The following is a 21338-nucleotide window of genomic DNA, read 5'->3' on the forward strand; positions in this document are numbered from 1 at the left end:
AGGTGAGTCCCATCACCTCACCTTTTTAACCTGAGAATGCTATTTTTTATGTGTGCTTTGAAGTGAAACATATTGAAAATCACTGCTTTAAGAATCCAAGAAGAATAGTTGATAAGACTCTTAAACATCCTTATTATATATAGCAGAATTTTATTATGACCATTATGACTACCTGGATTTATGTATACCACAGGTCACATTACAGCCCCTGAAAAATTGCAGCTTACATAGAAAAGGCTTGAGTACCTACCTAGAGTACTAAAGCGAGTATAGAGTACATCATGGTTTAGAAAGTTGGGAAGCAGACTCAGATTTTGAAAACACTCATTGAACACCAAATATATGCCAGTAACATTGCTTGATACTTTTATTACACTATGTCTGAATGACCTGGAGGATTTTGGAAGAGTCAAGCCTAGGTTGAATCTCAGGTAGTTCTTACTGAAAATGGGCTGATGGAGGTAATTCCAAATTAGAGCCTTCCCTTGGAGGATTATGGTGGTGTATTCATATTATCCAGGCACTGCTCAGAAAGGTGGTACCTGCCCTCTGGCTGGTAGAGCCAGTCTCAGTCTAGATCACACTGAGAGTTTATCTGAATGGAACCCGTGTTCCATCCATCAAAAAACAAAGTTTTTCTAGGAGCCTAAGTCATTGAAAAGAACTAAAAATTCTACTCATTCTCCCATACCTCCCAAATCTTAATTCTGAGTGGCAGTGAGAAAATAACGCATCTTTGCTCCTTACCATTCACCTCACACCCTTGCAGTTCCAATCGAAGGGTAGGTCTGTTATAGGATCTAGTTGGAGAGATCCTGATATATCTAGCCACAATAGGTGGATCAAACTGATTCTCTTTTATTGAAGATGCATCTGAATTGCCATTAAAATACTAGAAGAAAAGAAGAAAGCTTAGTTATTTAACAATTCTCAATAAAGTGATTTTATAGTAAAATTTTAATCTAGAGTTTAATATTGTGATATTAAGTTTTCCTGGGGCCTGAACCAAATCAATTTGGTCTGAAAATATAATTGGGGATAGTTTTAAGAAGATGGTGTAGGTGTAGTTTATCCTATTTCTCCTGCTAAGTACATCTAAAAACCCTGGGCATTATACCTAAGAGAAACATAAGAAGACTCTGAAAAGAGGAGAGAAGAAGACAGACTGACTAGGGTTCTTAGAAGGAACAACACGGTGATGGGTTCCCTGGGTGTTTCCTTTTTTGTTTTATTTTGCCTCATATATCCCAGACTTAGAGATGAAGAAGGCAGCAATCTGGGTACAGACAGATGGGTACAGACAAAAAAAGCCCCAACAAAAGCCTGCTTTCTGTAGCCAAAGGACCAGGTAAGCGCAGCCTTAGCAAGACAGAAAACTTTGAGACAATAACTTCCCTACTTCAGCCAAACGCCACCCAAACCTGTTGGCCCTCCTCCACCCACAGCAGCAGAGGCTGAGTGGGGAGCCTAGACTTCTATGTTCATGAGACTAAAGTGGCACCCCAACACCCTCATTGGGGTTGTGTCAGAAAATGCCATACAGGGAACCAGGACTTTCTTCTCCTCCAGCCCTTAATGAAGCTCCTTCCCCTGCAGTACCAGTGGAGACCACATGGGGGACTCCCATCCCCTACCCATTAGCAAAGACAAGCAATTGCCTCTAAGGTGTCAAAGAAGTGGGGAATCTGGACTTTGCCACCTGGCAGTAACCAGGCTGTGCCCTGTCCCCTTCCTTGCCAGAGCAATGGCAGGAAAAGCCAGGTAACACATCATATAAAGACAGACATCAGTAAGATTGAAAACAAAAGAAACAATAGAGAACAAAAAATCAATGAAAGAGCTGGGTCTGTGAGAAGACAAAAAAATCGACAAATCTCCAGCAAGACTGACAAAGAGGGAGTGCAAATTATAATATCAGAGATGAAACAGACAACATCCCTGCACATATCAAAAGGATAATAAGGGAATGCTACAAACAACTCCACACACAAACTTAACAACTTAGAGGAAATGGACTGATTTATTGAAATATATAAAATATCCCAACTCACCCAATATGAAATAGATAATTTGGATAGTCCAATTCAATTTAAAAAATTGAATTTGTAATTGAAAAACTTCCCGGAAAGAAATCTCCAGGCCCAAATGGCTTGACTGGCAATTTCTATCAAATGTTTGAAGAATTAATACCAATTCTAGACATTCTCTTCCAGAATGTAGAATAGAAGAGCATGTTTACCAACTTATTTTATGAAGCTAGTATTACTGTGGTATCCAAAACAGAAAAAGACAGCCCAAAAGAATAAAACTACGTACCAGTATCTCTCATGAATGTAAATGCAAAAAACTTTAGGCTAGGGACTCAACTGTAATCTGTGTTCTCACTCTAAATACTGATTAGTAAGAACCATGATTTAAGATTTTCATGATTTGTTCTAAGATATATTTATTATAAATTTATTAGAAATAACTAAATTATAGTGTAGAGAAATAGTAAAATACTAAATGATTTGCATAAAATAAAAATTGAAACAGATTCAATGGCAGATAGATCCCTTGCACTTAGATAGCTTTCTTTGGGGGGAGGGAGTTTAGGGAGGATGGGGAGAATTAGGCCAAAGGAAGGTCCAGCAGGGGAATGTCATTCCTCAGGCATGGCCCCCCAAAAGTCTGAGAATCACACTGCCTCAGGGCATTGCTGGCATTAACACTACTATTTCCTTCAGGTACATTGGTATAAAGAACAAAATAGAATGCAATAGTGACATCAAAGCTCTTGGTAACCAGTTTTTAGCACAAACTCCTTGAGGCTTAAGACCAGATACTCTACTCTGCTGTACACCATCTGCCAATCTGAGAAGTCTGAGTATTTCGTTTGATGATAAAATGATTTTTTTCAAATGTTGTAGGGTTTTGAAGTTTCAGTAATCCCACTTATCTCTTTAATTTGTGATGCATAGACCCATCACCCACCACTTTTCTCCATAAGACCCTTAGAAAGGCATTCGCATTTCTAATACCCAAGGAGGTTTTTAGTTTTTTTTAAGATGGTTATTAGATATAGTCATAATAACCCTAGGCTGAGTCTTGAGATTCAGATAGAAACATGCACACAAACCATCACGTTCCTTGTGCTGTTCCCTTTGAAGATCTGCCAGTTGGTGTGGTCAGAACTGTAGGCCACATTGAACTCTGTGGTATAGAGGGACTTCAGGTAGTGTTTGGCACCTTGGGTCTGGATACCTGTGATTACAACTTCCTTTTGCATGTCCACCTGCAATATAACAAAGCCAGTAAACACAACAGTCCTTGTCAATGAGTCACATACTATCTTAATGAATTATACAATTAACTTTCTTTAGAACTAAAGAACCAGCACCTAAGATCTTAGCAAACTGATAAAGTGACTAAATGCAATCCATACTTGAACACAGAGTACCTGGACTTAAATCCCAGTGCAAGCACTAACTAGCTGGGTGTTACTTTGGGAAGGTGATTAGCATCTCTATGCCTCAGTTTTTTTCATCTATAAAAGGGTATATTACTAGAACCAATCTCAGAGGGATGATTTTGAGGATGTAAAGTACGTAGAACAGGTGCCTAGGTGCCTAGCATCTAGCAATTGCTTTTTCCCTTAACAATATTACAAGAACAACATGAAGAAATTACCAAATCGTTGCCATTTTTATTAAAATAGCAGCAAATATTATCAGGCTATTAAGACATACCTGAATCCAAGGATTAGAGCCAAATTCTGTTGCAAGTTTTTCTACACTCCAAGCATTATATGATCCAACATTGTTTAATCTTGCTAGTTTAGGCTCCCAATAACCTAAATAGAAAGGAAGAAAAAAATTATTCTGAATTTTAAAAAACCCAAACAATTAGCAATTTTTCAGATGAGTGTGATCAAGGGGAAGACCAGATCCTTGGAGAACCTGTGTTGCAGTTAGGAGACCAAGCAGTTGACATGGGCCTCAGCTACTGAGCCAGTCCTTGATGAGCTCTTGGCTTCAGTCCTGTGTTTGGTCAGCTGTCAGCCACTACCCACCCCCTTTCTTGCACATGAGTGGTGTTTGCCTTTTCTCAGACATGTTGATGTGTCTGCTGTGAATATGCCTGCCTCATAGGAAGACATGGAAGGAGATCATGAGACATGCAAGTCTCATGATCCTCTTATCATGACCTCCTGATCTTGGGAAAGGCTTTGAGGCAGAATGAGGAAACTTAGGAGGAGTTCCTAACTCATAGTGGGTGATCAACAAAGCTTCTTGAATAGATGAATGGTTAGCACAGGCAAAGGGCCATATTAATGGGGACTATATTTGCCTGGCTGCTAAGACCCTATAAATCTGGCTGGAATATTATATGTGCAATAAAACCCACAAAAGATGAATGGAAAGAGTTTTAGAAATGGGCACATGGTCATAAAAGTAAGCTATCTACTTCCTGCCAAATCCCTGTAGAGAGGTGCCCAGCCTATGTAGAGATACCAACAAACCTTAGCTCTTGGCTTTCCCTAGAAGAAACCCTTTTGGGAACATAATATACGAGAGTGGGTGGTGGTGATAAGAGTATGTGAACAGGCTTTCAGCTCCTGCCATAGTGTTCCTTCCTCTACCAGATGATCACCCCAAATGGAATTGCTTCACTATATTGTGGTAGAGAAATATTGCCTGTAGAGAAGAAGTGCCCCATAGGCATGGCTGTCATGTATAGTTTCACAGGTTAAGTACTGCACAATTGTAGGGGATGCCATTCATAGGATATGGCACTATAACTTACCCAGATACTCCGAAGCCTTGATCTGTGTATCAGATATGATACCAGTGCTTAATCCCATTGGCATCTTACATTCTATGAAAAATAGAAAAATGAATAATTTTTGCTTATAAAATACATATAACAAAAGCTCCATGGCTAGAGATTATATCTCTGATGGGTCAATAATTAGATATTTTTCTCTACCTTGTAAAACACTGACTTAAACATGTCATATCATAAAATGGTAAATGCTCTAGCAAGACCAGTGCTTTAATAGAAATAATGACATCGTAAAGGAAAGCAACTGAAATCCTGAAATACATTTGGTTTTTACAATGATTTCCATCTGCTTTTGTCTTAAGCTATTTCACAATGTTAAGTAAGTACTATCCCTCATGAGACTGTGTTCTCAAAAGTTTACCTGGAAGTTACAAAGTTATTTACATCTTGATCAAGGAAGGGATACCAGCCTCTGTGCTACCCGGATGTTGGGCACAGTGCTTGATACTCAATAGGTGCTTAGTAAAGACTTAAAGAATGGATAGATGGGCTGGGCAAGGTGGCTCACACCTGTAATTTCACAATTTGGGAGGCTGAGGTGGGAGGATCACTTGAGGCCAGGAGTTCAAGACCAGCCTGGGAACATAGTGAGATCCTGTCTCTACAAAAAATAAAAAAGTTAGCCAAGCATGGTGGCTCACTCCTGTAGTCGCAGCTACTTAGGAGGCTGAGGCAGGAGGATCTCTTGAGCCCAGGAGTTTGAGGTTACAGTGACCTATGATTGGACCACTGCACTCCAGCCTGGGCAGCAGATAGAGACCCCATATCTTTAAAAAGAAAAAAAAAGAGTAATGGTTGGAAATGTTGTTTCTTGAATACTTGAATACTGAAATGCCAAGTTTATTGACTCTCTCAGTCATTGTCAAATTCTTGTTACATTTCCCTTCTCTACCCTAGGAACCTGTAAAATTTTTTACATGCACTTTCCCAGGGATGGTAAATCATTAAGAATGCTCTACATTGGTTTCCCAATTAAGAGGAATGTCTTTGATCTGCCTAATGTGTTTTTAGTACAATCAGACCAGGGGCCAGGATAAAAGCAACTATGGCTACAAATTATGCCTTTGTCACATCAGAGTTCTCAGAGTTGAATGTTTGCAATCTAAAAATTGGTAATATTCTAGTAATAGGCACTCTCCTGCTCAAAAAAAAAAAAAATAAATCACATGACTATTGAGTGATACCTTTGTCTATGACAAGAAATGGCGTTTGCATCCCTGCTCTCTGGTTTTCTCCAACCTCTGTGTTTAGGAGCCACCAGCCGGGTTTTGATGGCTTCATTTCAAGAGTTTTAAATGCACCTGAAATAGAGAGTTAAAGACATTACACACCCAAAGTGTAACAAGTTAACATTGTGGCTAATAGCTCTCCAAGAATCTTAAAATCCCTGCTTCGCAAGAGGTTTTACAACAGAATTTAAGAGTTAGTATCCATTTCTCTTTAGATAAGACTACAGGTATAACAGATAAAAACAAAACAACAGCAGCAATATATACACGGATTACTAAAAATCAGTCACACTAGGATTTAAAAAAACTCACTACCACACCTCACTAGAAAGAAACTTTCACTTATCTAAATATGTTACAAGTTAACTCATACATAGTACAGCTTCACAGTCCTAAGTATCAAAGTGATCTTGAATGATTCATCATTGGGTCTCTAACCTCTGGTACATGTTTCCTTTCTGTCTCTTCATTTTGCTTTTTTCTCTTTTTTTAATATGAGAAAATCAAGATAAAACATTCTTCCTCTATGGTTTTGACATTTCTGTAAAGCTTATAGATTTGGATAGAGATTTGCATAGACTGTTTCAGAAAATCACTGAAAGAATGAGATTTCTAAAACCTCTGATTATCCATTCTGGTATTTATTATTACACCTTGCCAGTTAATACTTAAATTCTGTTAACTATAATTTGTGACCTTTTCTAAGATTGTGGGTGAAAATTAATAGATGATGGTCATCCCCTTCAACACACTGAAAAAAGATCTCCAGTTTTCCTCTCTCCAATGCAGATATTTCGGTTTGGAGATTTAAACAGGAACAGCCAGTCCCAGCTTCTCAGTTTATCTTGCTGGCTCCTGGGAAGGACAGCTGATCTGCTAATACTTGGTAAAAAGATAAGGTGTAAGGTTGCCCTAATCCCCTCTCTCCCTGATCTTAATAGCGTGGGGTCTCTCTAGATGTATTAGTGAGTCACTGGCATGCGAAAACCAACAAGAACCCTCTTCCACCCTTCTTTTTAACCAAACCAGGCCTGTTTGGACTTCTGTGCCTATACGTAAGGCAGTTCCACAGGGCGACTTCCCCACCCAAAGTCATGTCAATGGGTGGCCTCTGCTAGATGATCAGGCAGTGTTTGTGGAAGGGAGGCTACTTGTTAAAAAATGCAGACTCCTGGGAATTCTGCCCAAGATATACATGAAAGTCTCTGAGAACAAAATTTCTTCTTTTGCATCTGCATTTGCACCTGCTTCCTAGGTTTTTATGATGCCCACTGAAGCTTGAGAATCTGGCACCTGGCACTCACATACCTATTACATGAGCAGGTACATCTACAAACAACTCATTGGCACATAAACATCTTTTCTGATGATCGTGGTTTGTTTAAATCTATCCTTATCATTTTGCACATGAAAAGCTCTAAATACCTTTGTTGTTATTTAGCTTTTATACAAAGCTTTTTGTATCATTTAAAAAATGTTTTTTCTTTCCTCTTCAAACAGCCTTATGAGTCAGTTCAAGATTATGATTCCTGCGGTCACTTGCTCAAAGGTATTATTAGGGTGACAGAGCCAGGAGTAGAATTCAAGAATTTGGAAACCTTAGTAAGTTTCTGTCTTGCTCCTGAAGGAGATAACTTTAGCTGCCTCAGACCTGTGAGATTCATTGTGTCACCTGCTGAGATCTGATCTTTGTGACAAATAGTGGCTTGGGAGAACCTGCATACAACATAGCATCTCTATAGAACCAAGTTGGGCCACGCATTTATCCTGTGTGGTACTGCAGACAGTGTGCACGTTAGGTGATGTTTTTGTACTCTGTATACAGTTTTGGCATATAGCTTTGCCTAGCCTTTGTGCTAGAACTTTGTGTTCTGATCCCACACGAGGAAGGAATGAGGGGGAGTTACAGAAGCTGAGATTGCCTTCTCCTGGAATTTCTTAGCAGTGACCTCTTTCCATCACCCACTATTTACCAGGCAGAAGGGGCCAGACCCCTAACTGGTGCTGTTGATGGCCATTTTCCAGCAAGGTCTGCCCATGGAAGTGAACCACGTGAATGTCTTGGGAGCCGCCCATATTCAGCAGGTGGAACCTCACCCACTCTTGCTCGTACATTCTCAGGCCAGGCAAGTTGTAGATCATCCCATTGATGGCTGAAAGGATAGAGAGATACAGTTAGAAACCTGTAAACACCAGGTTGGCTGGTAAGGAAACATGGGGCAGCCCACTCACTGCCAGTCTTCCTCATTTCTCCACATTCCCAGACCCACCCAGGCATAGACGGGCCCTACTAGATGTCCTATCAGTGAGAGGCTGAAGCAGAACCACCAGCCCTTCTCATGTCACTCCCACCAGCCTACAGCAGAGGTGCAGGTGAGCTCCCTTCCTAGGTCATTTATCACTCTTTTCCCCAGATTTTACTTCTGCTCTGTGCTTTATCCATTTATTGTTCCCATTGATGGTCTGAATTTTCCTTCACTACAAAAAAATAAGAACTAATATAGGCAGACAGAGCAAACTGCAGCGGTTAGAGTAAGGAAAGAGTTGTGCAGCGCATGACCCTAAGACCTCCTCCATTCAGAGATTGTTCCAGGCAAAATTAGGACGTTGGAGTTTATCTTTGGTGTACTTACCAACCGTAGTGAGTCACATTTATTCTCTTGTTGATATGATAGCTCCTCTGCCCCCTTCCCAGCCTACATGTCTAGGATCCCCGGGTTTTACCACTCTCGCCTTAGTGAAATATGTGGGCTTTTTAAAAAGGTACCTGATATACTCAATCATTTAAGAAATGTAACACAAAATTTTAATGATAAAGCTTAGTGCTACCAAGCATTTAACTGGAACTAAAGTGAGAGAAGTTTTTTTTTTATTCCTTCTTAAATTAAATCCTGCTGTGGAATTTCAGGAACCAGAAAAGTGAATTTTTGGAAGGGGAAGAGTTGAGATCATTTGGGCACCCTTAAAATTATATCAGGTATAGGAACACCTATCTACATACTGATAACACCAGCTGGTAACCCCTCATCTTGGTTTCTGTTTCAGTTTCCAATTTACAGGCCACATCTGGAATGGATTTCTGAGTAGGCATACTTTTCCCAGTGTGACCACCCAAACGCTCTCTTGCCACTATACTGCCGCTGCCTGGCTCCCTAGTTTCCTATCCCATTTTGTTCTGATGTGCTTTGGAGCCACCTGGTAGCTACTAAGAGCTAGAACTGTTAGACTCATCCTTATTTTAGAAAAGACACATGGGTGATCATTTCCTCTATATAAACACTGCTCCTTTAGAGATCAAGAAACAGGTTTATTAACTTTTAAAACTTCAGAACAATGTTAATTCCTTTTCAATATCTGTTACCACCTGAGGCACACTGGCTTCTTTTGTTTGCTGGCTTGTGTTTCAGTGGCCACTGTGTGCTACCTTTCAGACTCTCTCTACTCTCCTTCACCTGCAGTGTCACCTGCCAGCTCATGTCAGCCCTCTTACATGTTAGGGAGCTGGTTTTAATTGTAGCCCCTGGTTCCTCAGAAGCATCTCATGTCTAATCTTGTGAAGATCTAAGGGCAGGAATCACTGTGACCCAGTGTGATTTAGTTCAGAAATTAGATCAAAGTCAGAGGAAAATACCATGAAACTCATGGGAGTTTTTTACTTCTGAGGATGGGAGTCTCCAAGACCCTTTGGACTTCTTTTCATAGTACCAGCTCTTCTTTTCATCAAAGACCATAAAAAGCAAGACAAATTCTCTCATGTCCACTGGCATGTTGCTCTCCTTATGAAGTGTTCCTTTTTGGCAGATCAGAAGGGGCCCTATCAAGCCCGAGTGGATATCTTTTTCCTGGAAGGCAGGAAGAACAAATTGCATGTATTCTCCCTTTCTCAGGATTTTCTTTGCTCTCGGACAATCACTGATTAGACAGAAAAGGAAACTTTCTAAGAAGCTCTGAATTTGAATGTTATAAGGGAATAGATTAATAAGCCTGGATATTTACCATCTAATTCTATTGCATTCATATTCCCTTCCTCCTACTGATTTTTTATCACAATAATGATGATGGTAATATTGATAGTATAATGGAGACTATTTATTGAGCATCTACTATATTAAATGCTTTGTGTATAGTATCTCATTTAATTCTGATAAGTATTTTATAAGATAAATATAAACTCATTCATTGAACAAATATTTACCAAGTGCTTACTACATGCCATGCACTATTTCTCATTTATAGCTTTGGAAACCAAGGCTGAGAAAGGTCAAGTGATTTTTCTAGGGTCATGCAATAAGTGACAGAGTAGAACTTTAGATCTAAGTCTGTGATCTTTCTACTATGACTTAAATGAAGAATTTTTTTTTTTAAATTGACATATAAAATTGTATGTATTTTACTGTATATATTCACAACATATTGAAGTATATATACATTGTAGAATGATGGACAAAGGAGTCTTGACTTTGCAATTCTTTCATAAAGAAAGAAAATTACAAATAAATGTCTTCCTCAATAAATGTAGGGACTCTAACTTGGGGACAACCATTTAAGGGATCCTCCTGCTTCTCCACTGAATAAATGTCTCTCTCTCTCTCTGTCATCTGAAGAGCTGCATGGAGAGTCCCTGGTTATGGTAACTGCAGACTGTTGTCCACAACCCTCACACATTCCTCATGAAAAGCAAGACGGATATTTAACAGGAAATAACCCCAACCCTTCCATTTGCTGGGCTCAGGTTATAAGGTCAGGGCAATGACAAACACTGTGGATGGAAGTCCTTACCGGGTCCACAGCTGAGTAGTAGGCCCAAGCCCGGCAGGCGGAGCCAGGGCTTTCCGGCCCTGATCGATCGGTGGCATGCCACACGTATGTGTAACTGCTGTTTGGCGGAATAGCATTGTCTTTCTTAAACCATTCAGGAGAGTCGTCTTCATAAGCCTTTCCCTCTGATGATTTGTCATAGGAAAGCCCATGAGCGTGAAGAGAATATGGTCTGGAAGCTAAATTTTTAAAACGAACCTAGGAAAAGGAATGATCCACAGATTTATTCAAGCTTAACAAAGATCTTAAACCCCAAACTGTCAGCGTTATAGGCCAAAGTGGATGGTTGTGAAATCAGAGCTGAGATTTATTGAGTGCTGACAATTGCAAAGTAACCCGTGCATGTTATTTTATTTAATTTTCACAACCATCCTGTGGGATCAGGCCCGAGTAGTTTAACTCAGAAACACCACAGCATGTTTGTCCCTAGGCTCGAAGCTGCAAATGAAATGACAGAGATGGGTGCTGGAGATTTGAAGATGAAAGAGGCTTGGTTCTTGCTCAGAAAAAAAAAAAGCTTTCAAGCTACTGGCGAAGAGAGACGTATACATATAAATCCAGCTACAAATCCAGAGACAACAGGTGTGACACACAAAGTAAGAAAGGGTGGAGATGAGAATGCCCTAGAGGAGCAATTTCATGGAATGTTTAGGAGAGGTTGGAAGAATTAAGGAAAGTTCTTAGGGGAAATGGAATTGGTCCTTTTAGAATGAACAACAGCTCAGCAGCAGGAGAAAGACATTTCAAGCTCCCAGAAGGGCAAAAACATGCCTGAAAGGAGGGGTGTAAAGGAAGAGTTTGGGGGACAGCAAGGATCTGGGTATGGCTGGGCTGTGGAATGCAGGGGTGGGTGGAACCCGGTGAGAAATGAAGCCGGAAAAGGAGCAGGTGGGGACCAGAGGGTGGAGGACCTTCAATGCCGCACGGGGACAGGAGGAGAGGCAGACCCGTGAAGCTCCTCGTCTTCTCTTCTATTAATATAACTTCCAGTGATTAAAGACTCCCTAATCATAAGAGAGAAGATTATTGTCTCCGATATCTTCACGGAACATTTAGAATAATTAAGATTCTCATATCCCTATGCACCTATTTGCCTTTTTAAAAAGAGTAAATGTTCCCTGAAAATGTGGTGGATGCTTAAAAGAGGTATAATAGAGTATGTGTTTGGATCTAGAATACTTTACTTTAGATTCAAGTGCTTTCCTTTTTTTTTTTTTTTTTGCAAGTGAGAAGTTAGAAAGGATGGGGAAATAACTTACTTATAAAAGCCAGCTGTAGGTCTGAAACTGGACGGACACAGGATTTTGAAAGAAATGACCAGGACTGGGAGAACACTTAGTAAACCTGTCACTTTCGGATGACATGAACACATTTTTACTTCCCTTACTAATTTTATTTAACTTCACTTTCTTTTAAGAAAACACCAAGAGATACTTCTAAATTGCTATTACTACCCCCACTACTAGCACCAACACCATCACTATTAGGAAACTCCATTGAAGTGCTCCTGATTACATTAATTTTCTGTGTTAACTTTACATAGTAATGTTAGTTTTAGATAAAAACAACAGTGTGATTTGCCCAATATTATACAGTTTTAAGCATTTTTAAAAAATCATGAGACCACTTTTCTTTGTCTTGAAAAGTGTCAAATTGCTTGGCAAGGAGTCTTTGAAAAGAAATGTAATTATTTGTTAGTCCTGGAAAATAAATAAACCCCCCATAGTTCTCTTGCCACCTTCATCTTTACAACCTTCTGGTGCTTGTGAAAATTCCTCTGATGATCTTAACAGTATTCCCCAAAGATGACTTACTTGGATAACATCATCCACTTCGGCTCTAATAACAGGACCCAGAATGCCAAGATGCTCCTCATACTCCCCCCGAGGATCACGTTTGGTAAAAGTGCTATCAAGGTACTTTCGAAAAACTACTTTCTTGTATATGGTGCCCTCTGGAATATCATCAATGTCTTCATTATCCATTTCACTGAAATGACAACAATAGCATTTGTTTAAAAGAAGAAATTAAAGACTGTTAAAAAAATTTAGAAAATTGTATCTGTTTCTAAATATATAGGTTATTAGGCTATTAAGTATGAAATGTCTGATTTCCTTACGTACTAAGTTTGACAGTTGATATATCTGACATTTCACTTTGACACTTGTTTTATTTTTATTGTGAGGTTACATCCTCAGTCTTTCAAATGCATGTTTTTGGCATGTGATTATCTTTCAAAAATGTTTAGAGCAATTTTTGTGAAACCGTGGATAAGTACAAAATTCATGTTGTTTTCTAATATGAGTTCTGTTGTGGAACCAATGCAGCACAGACAGCCCCAAATATCAACAAAGTGTTTGGGAAGGCTGTGGTTAATGAACGCACAGTATGTTGATGGTTTGAGAAGTTCCATTCTGGTGATTTTAATCTTGAAAATGAGCCACATCGTGACCTGAGACCAAAGTAGATAACAATGAGCTGAAAGTGGAAGCAAATCTATCTCAACCTACACATGAATTAGCAGCAGGGTTTGACGTTCCTATTCCAACAATATTGGACCATTTGAAACAAATCTGCAAGGTGAAGAGGCTGGCTAGATGGGTTCTGCATGAATTAAACGAGCATTAGAAGAGAAGCCTGCTTTCCTTTGCTGTCATGACATAAAGGCAAACAATTTCTGCATTTATTATTATGTGTGATGAAAAATGGATTCTTTTTGACCATCGCAAACATTCAGCACAATGCTTGGATAAAGATGAAGTGCCGAAACACAGTCCAAATCCAAATAGTCATCAAAAAAAGCTACTGGTGTTGGATTGGTGGTCCGGTGCTGGTATTATCCACTACAGCTTCATGAAACCTGGTCAGTTGATCACAGTGGATGTCTACTACAACCAATTGGATGAAGTGATGAGGATGCTTGTGATTAAGCAGCCAAGACTGGTCAATAGAGAACAAGCCAATCCTCTTGTAAGACCACATGCTACGAAATCCAACACTGCTCAAATTACAGATGCTGGACTTGAAAACTCTCTGGCATCCACCATATTCACCAGCCTTGCACCAACTGACTACCACGTCTTCCAAGCTTTGGACCACTTCTTGCAAGGAAAAATATTCAATTCTCAATAAGCTGTGGAAAATAGCTTTCGTGAATTCATCGCCACTCACTGTACAGGCTTCTTTGCTGCTGGCATAAACAAGCTACCATTAAGATGGCAAAACTGTGCCGACAGTTTAGGTGCATACTTTGATTAATTGTACAGCTTCCTGTTTTGAGATATAACAAACTAAACTTGTGATTCAAAATCAGAAATTTCATATTTAATGACCTAATAGTATCTAGAGAAGGTCTTTAATAAATACTTGATGCAAAAATGAATATATAAGGGAAAAATATTCAAGCCAGTAAATATCTTTTAACTCCCAGCTCAAATATCATTTCGTACATATGTCTTCCTATGATCCTTTAGACTAGGTCAAGTTTCTCTATGTCATTCCTTATATTTCTATAGTAGTAGTATATATAGTAAATTCTTATAGTATTTCTATAGTATATATAGTAAATTGAATATAATTTATTTGTGAGATTATTAATATCTGACTCTGCCACTGGGTTATAAGTCCTATGAGGTCAGCTATTGTGCCTAGTTTGTTCATAATACTTTCCTCAGTGCTTGGCATATTATCTGGCACATAGTAAACACTCAATTTTTGTCAAACACATAAATGAATGAATAAATATAATAATATATTAACATAGCAAATTTTAACATCAAAGACAGACAAAGCCATGCAACAGAATAGTGCCACAGCCTGAGGATATCAGGAGATGCTCAGATGAATTAGAAGGTCACAATTGTGAAGGACACTGGATGGATGAGTGCTTTGCACCCTGAAAGTAGCTACTCTCCTCACATTTGCTTTTGCTAAAGACATTATTCCCAAGCTTCTTAACACTGGACCGGGCAAAGATATTTTTGGATATGACCCCAAAAGCACAGGTAACAAAAGCAAAAGCATACAAATGGGGTTGTGTCAAACTAAAAAGTTTATGCACAGCAAAGGAAACAATTAATAAAGAAGAGACTTATAGCATAGGAGAAAATATTATAAAACCATATATTTGATAAGGGCTTTATATAAAAAAATATAAAGAACTCAACTCAATAGCAAAAAAACCCAAATAACCCAATTAAAAAAAGGGCAAAGGACTGGAATACACTTTCTCAAAAGAAGACATAAAAATGGCCAAAAGGTATATAAAAAACACTCAACATTACTAATAATCAGAGAAACACAAATTAAAATCATAATGAGAGATCACCTCACACATGTTAGACAAGAGATAAGTCATGGAAGTATCTAAAGAAAAGGGAAACCTTGTATACTGTCATTGGGATGTAAATTAGTACAGCCATTAGGGAAAACAATATGGAAATTTCTTAAAACATTAAAATGGAACTACCATATAAGCCAGCAATCTCACTCTTGGGTATATATCCAAAGGAAATGAAATCAGTATGTTGAAGTGATATTGAACTCCCATGTTTATTGCTGCATTATTAACAATAGCCAAGATGTGGAATCAACATAAGTATCTATCAACAAATGAATGGATAAAGAAAATGTGGTACATATACACAGTGAAATACTATTCAGCCTTGAAAAAATAAAAAGAAGAAATGTCATTTGCAACAAAATGGATAAACCGGGAGGACCTTGTGTTAAATGAGATAAGCCAGGCACAGAAAGACAAGTATCACATGATCTCATTTATGTGTGAAATCTAAAAACATTGAACTCATTGAAACAGAAGTAGAATATGGTCAACAGGGAGTTCAGGGGAGGGAAATTGGGAGGATATTGGTCAAAAGATGCAAAATTTCAGTTAGAAAGGATAGATTCAGGAGATCTATTGGATAATACGGTGATTATAGTTAATAATAAAGTATTGTATTCTGGAAAATTGCTACGAGAGTAAATTTTAAAGTTTCTCACTACAAAAAAAAAGTATGTGGGGTAATTCATGTTAATTAACTTGATTTAGTCATTTCACAATCTATATATATTAAAACATCATTTATACCATAAAAATATACAAAACAACAATAAAAGCTATGGTACAATCATACTATGGAATACTAAACAATAAAGTGAATGGACTATTGATACATGAAATAACCTGGATGAATCTCTAGAGAATTAAGCTGAGTGGAAAAAAAAAAGCCAATCCCCAAAGGTTGCATGTTGCGTGATTCCATTTATGTAATATTCTTAAAATGACAAAATCACAGAAATGGAGGTCCCATTAGTGGTTGCCAAGGGATAAGGAAGTGGTATGATGGCGGGATGGCAGATGTGACTATAAAAAGACAACAAGAGGGATTTTCCTGGTGATGGAAATGTTTCGTATCTTGACAGTATCAATATCAATGTACTGGTTGTGATACAGGACTACAGATTTGCATGATGTTACCACTGGGGGAAGCTAGGTAAATGAAACAAGAATCTCTCTGTATTATCTCTCTAAATTATATGTGAATCTATATTTATCTCAAAGTAAAAAAAAATTAAGAATATACATAAATAAGGCACATCTTTCCCCATGTAGCTCATCAGCTCAGTCTGGGGCCAAAGCACGTCAAATTCTCCCACTGACTCTCAAATTTCCCAAGTCTATGGAAACAAGCCAAACTCTCCTCCAGCTAACCCATAATATTTATTATATACTATGAGCCATCAACAGAGAACTGCACTCTGCCTTTCTTCCAGTCTTTCTCCCCTACTAACCCCATCTTTCTAGACTCTGAGCATAGCATACAATCTCACAGAGCACATGGGAATGGGCAAAGCAGCTTTGACTGCCATAAAACTGAGTTGTAGGGCTGGAATGGGACACAAGACTTTGAAGAAACTGGTTCCATCCCTTTCCACTCTGGACAGACACTAAATCCTATCCCCTCTGGGCCTTGCTTAGAAATCCTCAGATAACTAGTTATTCTCACATAGTAGTGAGTGTTACCTTAAAATTGGAAGTCATGGGAGAGTATTTCAAACAGAGTTCTAATTTGGAAATGTCAGGCATCAAATTAATGAACTAATTTGTATAATTCACACCATACACTGTGTTCATCTACTTTAATTATACTTTGGTTTTTAATTGATTAGTGTAACAGCTTTTTTGTAAAAGTGGTGGGCTATGTCTAGGCAGTTGATGCATAGTAACCATGCTGGAGCCCTGACAATCTGTACTTGATTAAGCCTTGCTCCTTTCCTTCTCTCTCTGTATCTTCATCCCAGAATAAAGAGCCCAGCCCAGCATGACTGTCCTTTTAAAAAAATTCAAAATATTAAGGGGGTACAAATGTTTTGGTTACATGGATAGCTTTTATAATGCTTTAGTCAAGGCTATACATGTGCCCATCACCCAAATAGTGTTCATTATACCTGTGAGGTAGGTTTTTACCCCTCTGCAACATGACTTTCTACTCCTAAGCAAAATTGAATTGAAAATGATCTAAAAACAAAGTATATGGATCCCTTAGAAACTCTAATGTAAACAAGCAAATACAAAAGGAGACTTTTACATAACAAACTTGGATTTGATGCCAACTTCAATTAAATCATATTGATTAGTATATAGCTATGGATAGATTGAGTTCTGCATTGAAGCAAGAGTGGGGGGGTAGGAACATGTGTAGTAAGAGAAGAGGACCTAGGAAAAGGCAACTACAGAATAGCATAGACTTCTTACAGTGACTGTTGTTACATTGTCTGGGTATCATCTAGAGAAGCCAGTCTTGGAATTCACAGAGGAAATAGTATAGGCTAAGTCTCAATAGAAGAATCAAACTATACTTGGATAATTTGCCCAGAATTATCTCCCTAGATTGTTGCAGTTACTTTTTTCAGCAGTAGTAGAAAAATGAGACTATAAAAGGAAAAAACTAGCCAAACCTTTGTGCAAATTTTGAATAATCCCAGGATATTTCTTCTGCAGCAATATAATAATTTCTTCTGTTTCCATTGTTGCTGCGGAGGTACCATGCTGCGATGTTGTCGGGATTTCTGGAAGAGTTGATGTCTGTCCTAACATCAGTTTGGTAGGGATCACTATAGGCCACATAATCAACTTCAACATAGTCTTCATCACTGCCCTGGTCCTCCAGCCTTGGAATAATTTCAATGTAATCTCCATTGTCTCTGCTGAGGCCTACTACAATCAGTGGATTAAATTCCTTTGATATGAAAGTGTCATTTAGTGTGGGAGATGGCATCTGACCAGGGTCTGAATAAGGAAAAGTCTCACTAAGTTCTGGAAGAGGTAATGACTGACTAGATTCAGAAGGGTAGAATGTGTGATCAAGATCTGGAGGAGGTGATGTCTGACTGAGATCAGGAGGAAGGGTTGTCTGACTGATATCTGGAGAGAGAGCCACCCGGCCGAGGGCTGAAGAAAGGGGTATCTGATCGAAGTCTGGAGAAACATTTGTTTCACTGGGGTCTGGAGAAAGGGTCATCTGGCTGAGGTCTGGGGATAGGGACATTTGACCAAGGACTGGGGAGGGGGTTGTCTGACTGAGATCTGGGGAAAGCGTTGTGTGGCTGAGGTCTGGAGAAAGGGGCATCTGACTGATGCCTAGGGAAAGGCTTGTCTGAGTGAGTTCTGTAGAGAGTGTCATCTGATCAAGGGCTGGGGAGAGGGATGATTGGCTGAGATCTGGAGAGATGGTACCCAGGTCTGGGGAGAGGGACGATTGGCTGAGGTCTGGAGAGATGATACCCAGGTCTGCGGAGAGGGATGATTGGCTGAGGTCTGGAGAGATGATACCCAGGTCTGGGGAGAGAGATGATTGGCTGAGGTCTGGAGAGATGGTAGCCAGGTCTGGGGAGAGGAACGATTGGCTGAGGTCTGGAGAGATGGTAGCCAGGTCTGGGGAGAGAGACGATTGGCTGAGGTCTGGAGAGATGGTAGCCAGGTCTGGGGAGAGAGACGATTGGCTGAGGTCTGGAGAGATGGTACCCAGGTCTGGGGAGAGGGATGATTGGCTGAGGTCTGGAGAGATGGTACCCAGGTCTGGGGAGAGGGATGATTGGCTGAAGTCTGGAGAGATGGTAGCCAGGTCTGGGGAGAGGGATGATTGGCTGAGGTCTGGAGAGATGGTAGCCAGGTCTGGGGAGAAGGATGATTGGCTGAGGTCTGGAGAGATGGTACCCAGGTCTGGGGAGAAGGATGATTGGCTGAGGTCTGGAGAGATGGTACCCAGGTCTGGGGAGAAGGATGACTGGCTGAGGTCTGGAGAAATGGTACCCAGGTCTGGGGAGAAAGATGATTGGCTGAGGTCTGGAGAGATGGTACCTAGGTCTGGGGAGAGGGACCATTGGCTGAAGTCTGGAGAGATGGTACCCAGGTCTGGGGAGAGAGATGATTGGCTGGGGTCTGGAGAGATGGTAGCCAGGTCTGGGGAAGGGGACAATTGGCTGAGGTCTAGAGAGATGGTTGTCTTCCAGACTTCATGTTCCAAGTAAGGGGACAGTTGACCAATGTCAGCAGGGAAGGACTGGTGATTTAGATCATAGTTGGGCATCCAGCTGAGCTCTGGAGGAGAGGACCTGTGACTGGGGTCTGTAGTAGAGTGCGTTTGATCAGGGTCTTGCATAGGGGAAGTTTGATAGTGTTCTTCTGGGGGCACTGTCTGATAAAGATCTGGAGGTGAGCTTGTCTCACTGGTGTCATTTGGGGGATTCTGATTATGGTCAGGAAGTGAGGCCATCAGGTCAATATTCATAGAGGGCAGTGTCTGATTGAGGTCTGTAGGAAGGGATGTTTCATTGGACTTACGGAGTAACAATGAATGATTCAATGTTTGGTCTGAAAATGTGGCAGAGGCCTCACCTCTGAGAGGGTGAAAGCCCCTGGGAGACAGAGGAACATAGTATCCAAGCTTCTCTGCCTTTTTCTTTTTTCGTGTCCTAATGAGAAATGGGCTTTTCCTCAATCCACTATTTCTTCCATCCTGTCTTACATGTAGATATTTATGTTTAACTCTAGAGAATTTGGGGAGGCTACTCTGATTCCCAGGCTTGTTTATAAGGGGGGTGCTTTCTGAACCCCAAGTACTTGAGTCATTCTGAGGGCCGGTCAGTGGCTTATTAATAGCCATGTCTTCCTCAGTATCTTGGATTATTTCATAATTACCTTTCTCAGAAGCCAAATGCCATTTCCCATTCAAAATCTTAGATGGATTCTTTTCTTTTAAGAGTAGCAGATCACTAGGGAGGTCCTCCCAGGGCCCCATCCCAGAAGGAGAACCATTGTCTTGGCTGAAATGTCTCCCAATTTTATGTGCTAGTAATTTCATCTGAGAGAACCTGTGCTTTGCTGCTTGGTCTCTTCCTGCCTTGCGTCCCTTATGTTTAGCATGTTCTTTACGTCTGAATCCTCCTGCCCCATGTGGAAGTAGGCTTATCCCTGTGACATCTGACTGTGGAGCATCCTCACGGGGGTCTTCAGAATATGGACTGGAATGTTCTGCCATGGAAGAGTTGAGAACTGAGTTCTCGTCTAAGCCATTGAAGTGTTCCAGTGGGTGACCAGCTGTGGTGGCTCCTGGGTGAGGAAGGGTTTTCTGAGGTCCTGTGAGGTTATTGACAATGAGACTGCTAACATTCCTTGGGGGGGAAGAATTTGAACCAACAGTTGTATCTGTACTTGAGGAAATGAATTCGGAGCTGTTCTCCATAGCTAGGGCAGTAAGATTGAACTTATCTTCCTCCTGATTCAATGATGAATTTCTGAGTGACCTAATTCCTAGTTCTGAAGCCAGTATATACTGGTAATAGTCATCAGTATCATTCTCATCATCGTTACTTTCTGGAAAATCGTGTATTTTCCGTGTAGCCATGGCTGTAGAGGATGGAGGTTCATAAATCTCATATGAGTCTTCATCATCATCTAGGATACATTTAACATCCCTGAATCTCAGCCTGAGGTTTTTGCTTCTTGGACTAGAATTCATGGTAGTTAACATCCATGTTCCTACAGAAGAGAGACAGAAGAGCCAATTGAAAGTCTGGGAAAAGATATAAAAACATGAGAATCTGCTGTACAGGAGTAAAATCTGTACAAATGCCAGATGTAATTTATAATGAACTGTAGTCAAGAATACTCAAGTGTGGTCTGTGGACCACTGCTAGTCTGAGCTATTGATTACTGATTCACAATGACATAAGGAGAGAAACCAAGACTAAAGTATTGAGGAAATTATTTTTTGAAAAAAAGCAATTTGACATTGCTGTGACTTCTAAGCACATGATAAGTGCATTTACCTCATTTGATAGAATATAGGCCAGGCGCAGTGGCTCACTCCTGTAATCTTAGCACTCTAGGAGGCCAAAGTGGGTGGATTGCTCAAGGTCAGGAGTTCGAAACCAGCCTGAGCAAGAGCGAGACTACATCTCTAC

The 21338-nt window shown here is 39.9% G+C and overlaps 1 protein-coding gene across 1 annotated transcript in view; it reads right to left on the reverse strand.

Annotated features, from left to right (window-relative positions):
- F5 (coagulation factor V) overlaps window positions 1-21338 on the reverse strand; it is a 66848-nt gene that overhangs the window by 6112 nt on the left and 39398 nt on the right. The window contains exons 13-22 of the mRNA XM_076000368.1: window positions 17832-20913; window positions 12686-12860; window positions 10833-11069; window positions 9685-9895; window positions 8027-8206; window positions 6009-6125; window positions 4786-4857; window positions 3729-3832; window positions 3119-3274; window positions 748-892 (exon numbers count right to left, since the gene is read on the reverse strand). Of these exons, the coding sequence (XP_075856483.1) occupies window positions 748-892; window positions 3119-3274; window positions 3729-3832; window positions 4786-4857; window positions 6009-6125; window positions 8027-8206; window positions 9685-9895; window positions 10833-11069; window positions 12686-12860; window positions 17832-20913 (4479 nt within the window). The remainder of the gene's footprint in view (window positions 1-747; window positions 893-3118; window positions 3275-3728; window positions 3833-4785; window positions 4858-6008; window positions 6126-8026; window positions 8207-9684; window positions 9896-10832; window positions 11070-12685; window positions 12861-17831; window positions 20914-21338) is intronic.

This window comes from Microcebus murinus, chromosome 2, assembly GCF_040939455.1.
Source record: "Microcebus murinus isolate Inina chromosome 2, M.murinus_Inina_mat1.0, whole genome shotgun sequence".
NCBI classification, from domain to species: Eukaryota; Metazoa; Chordata; class Mammalia; order Primates; family Cheirogaleidae; genus Microcebus; species Microcebus murinus.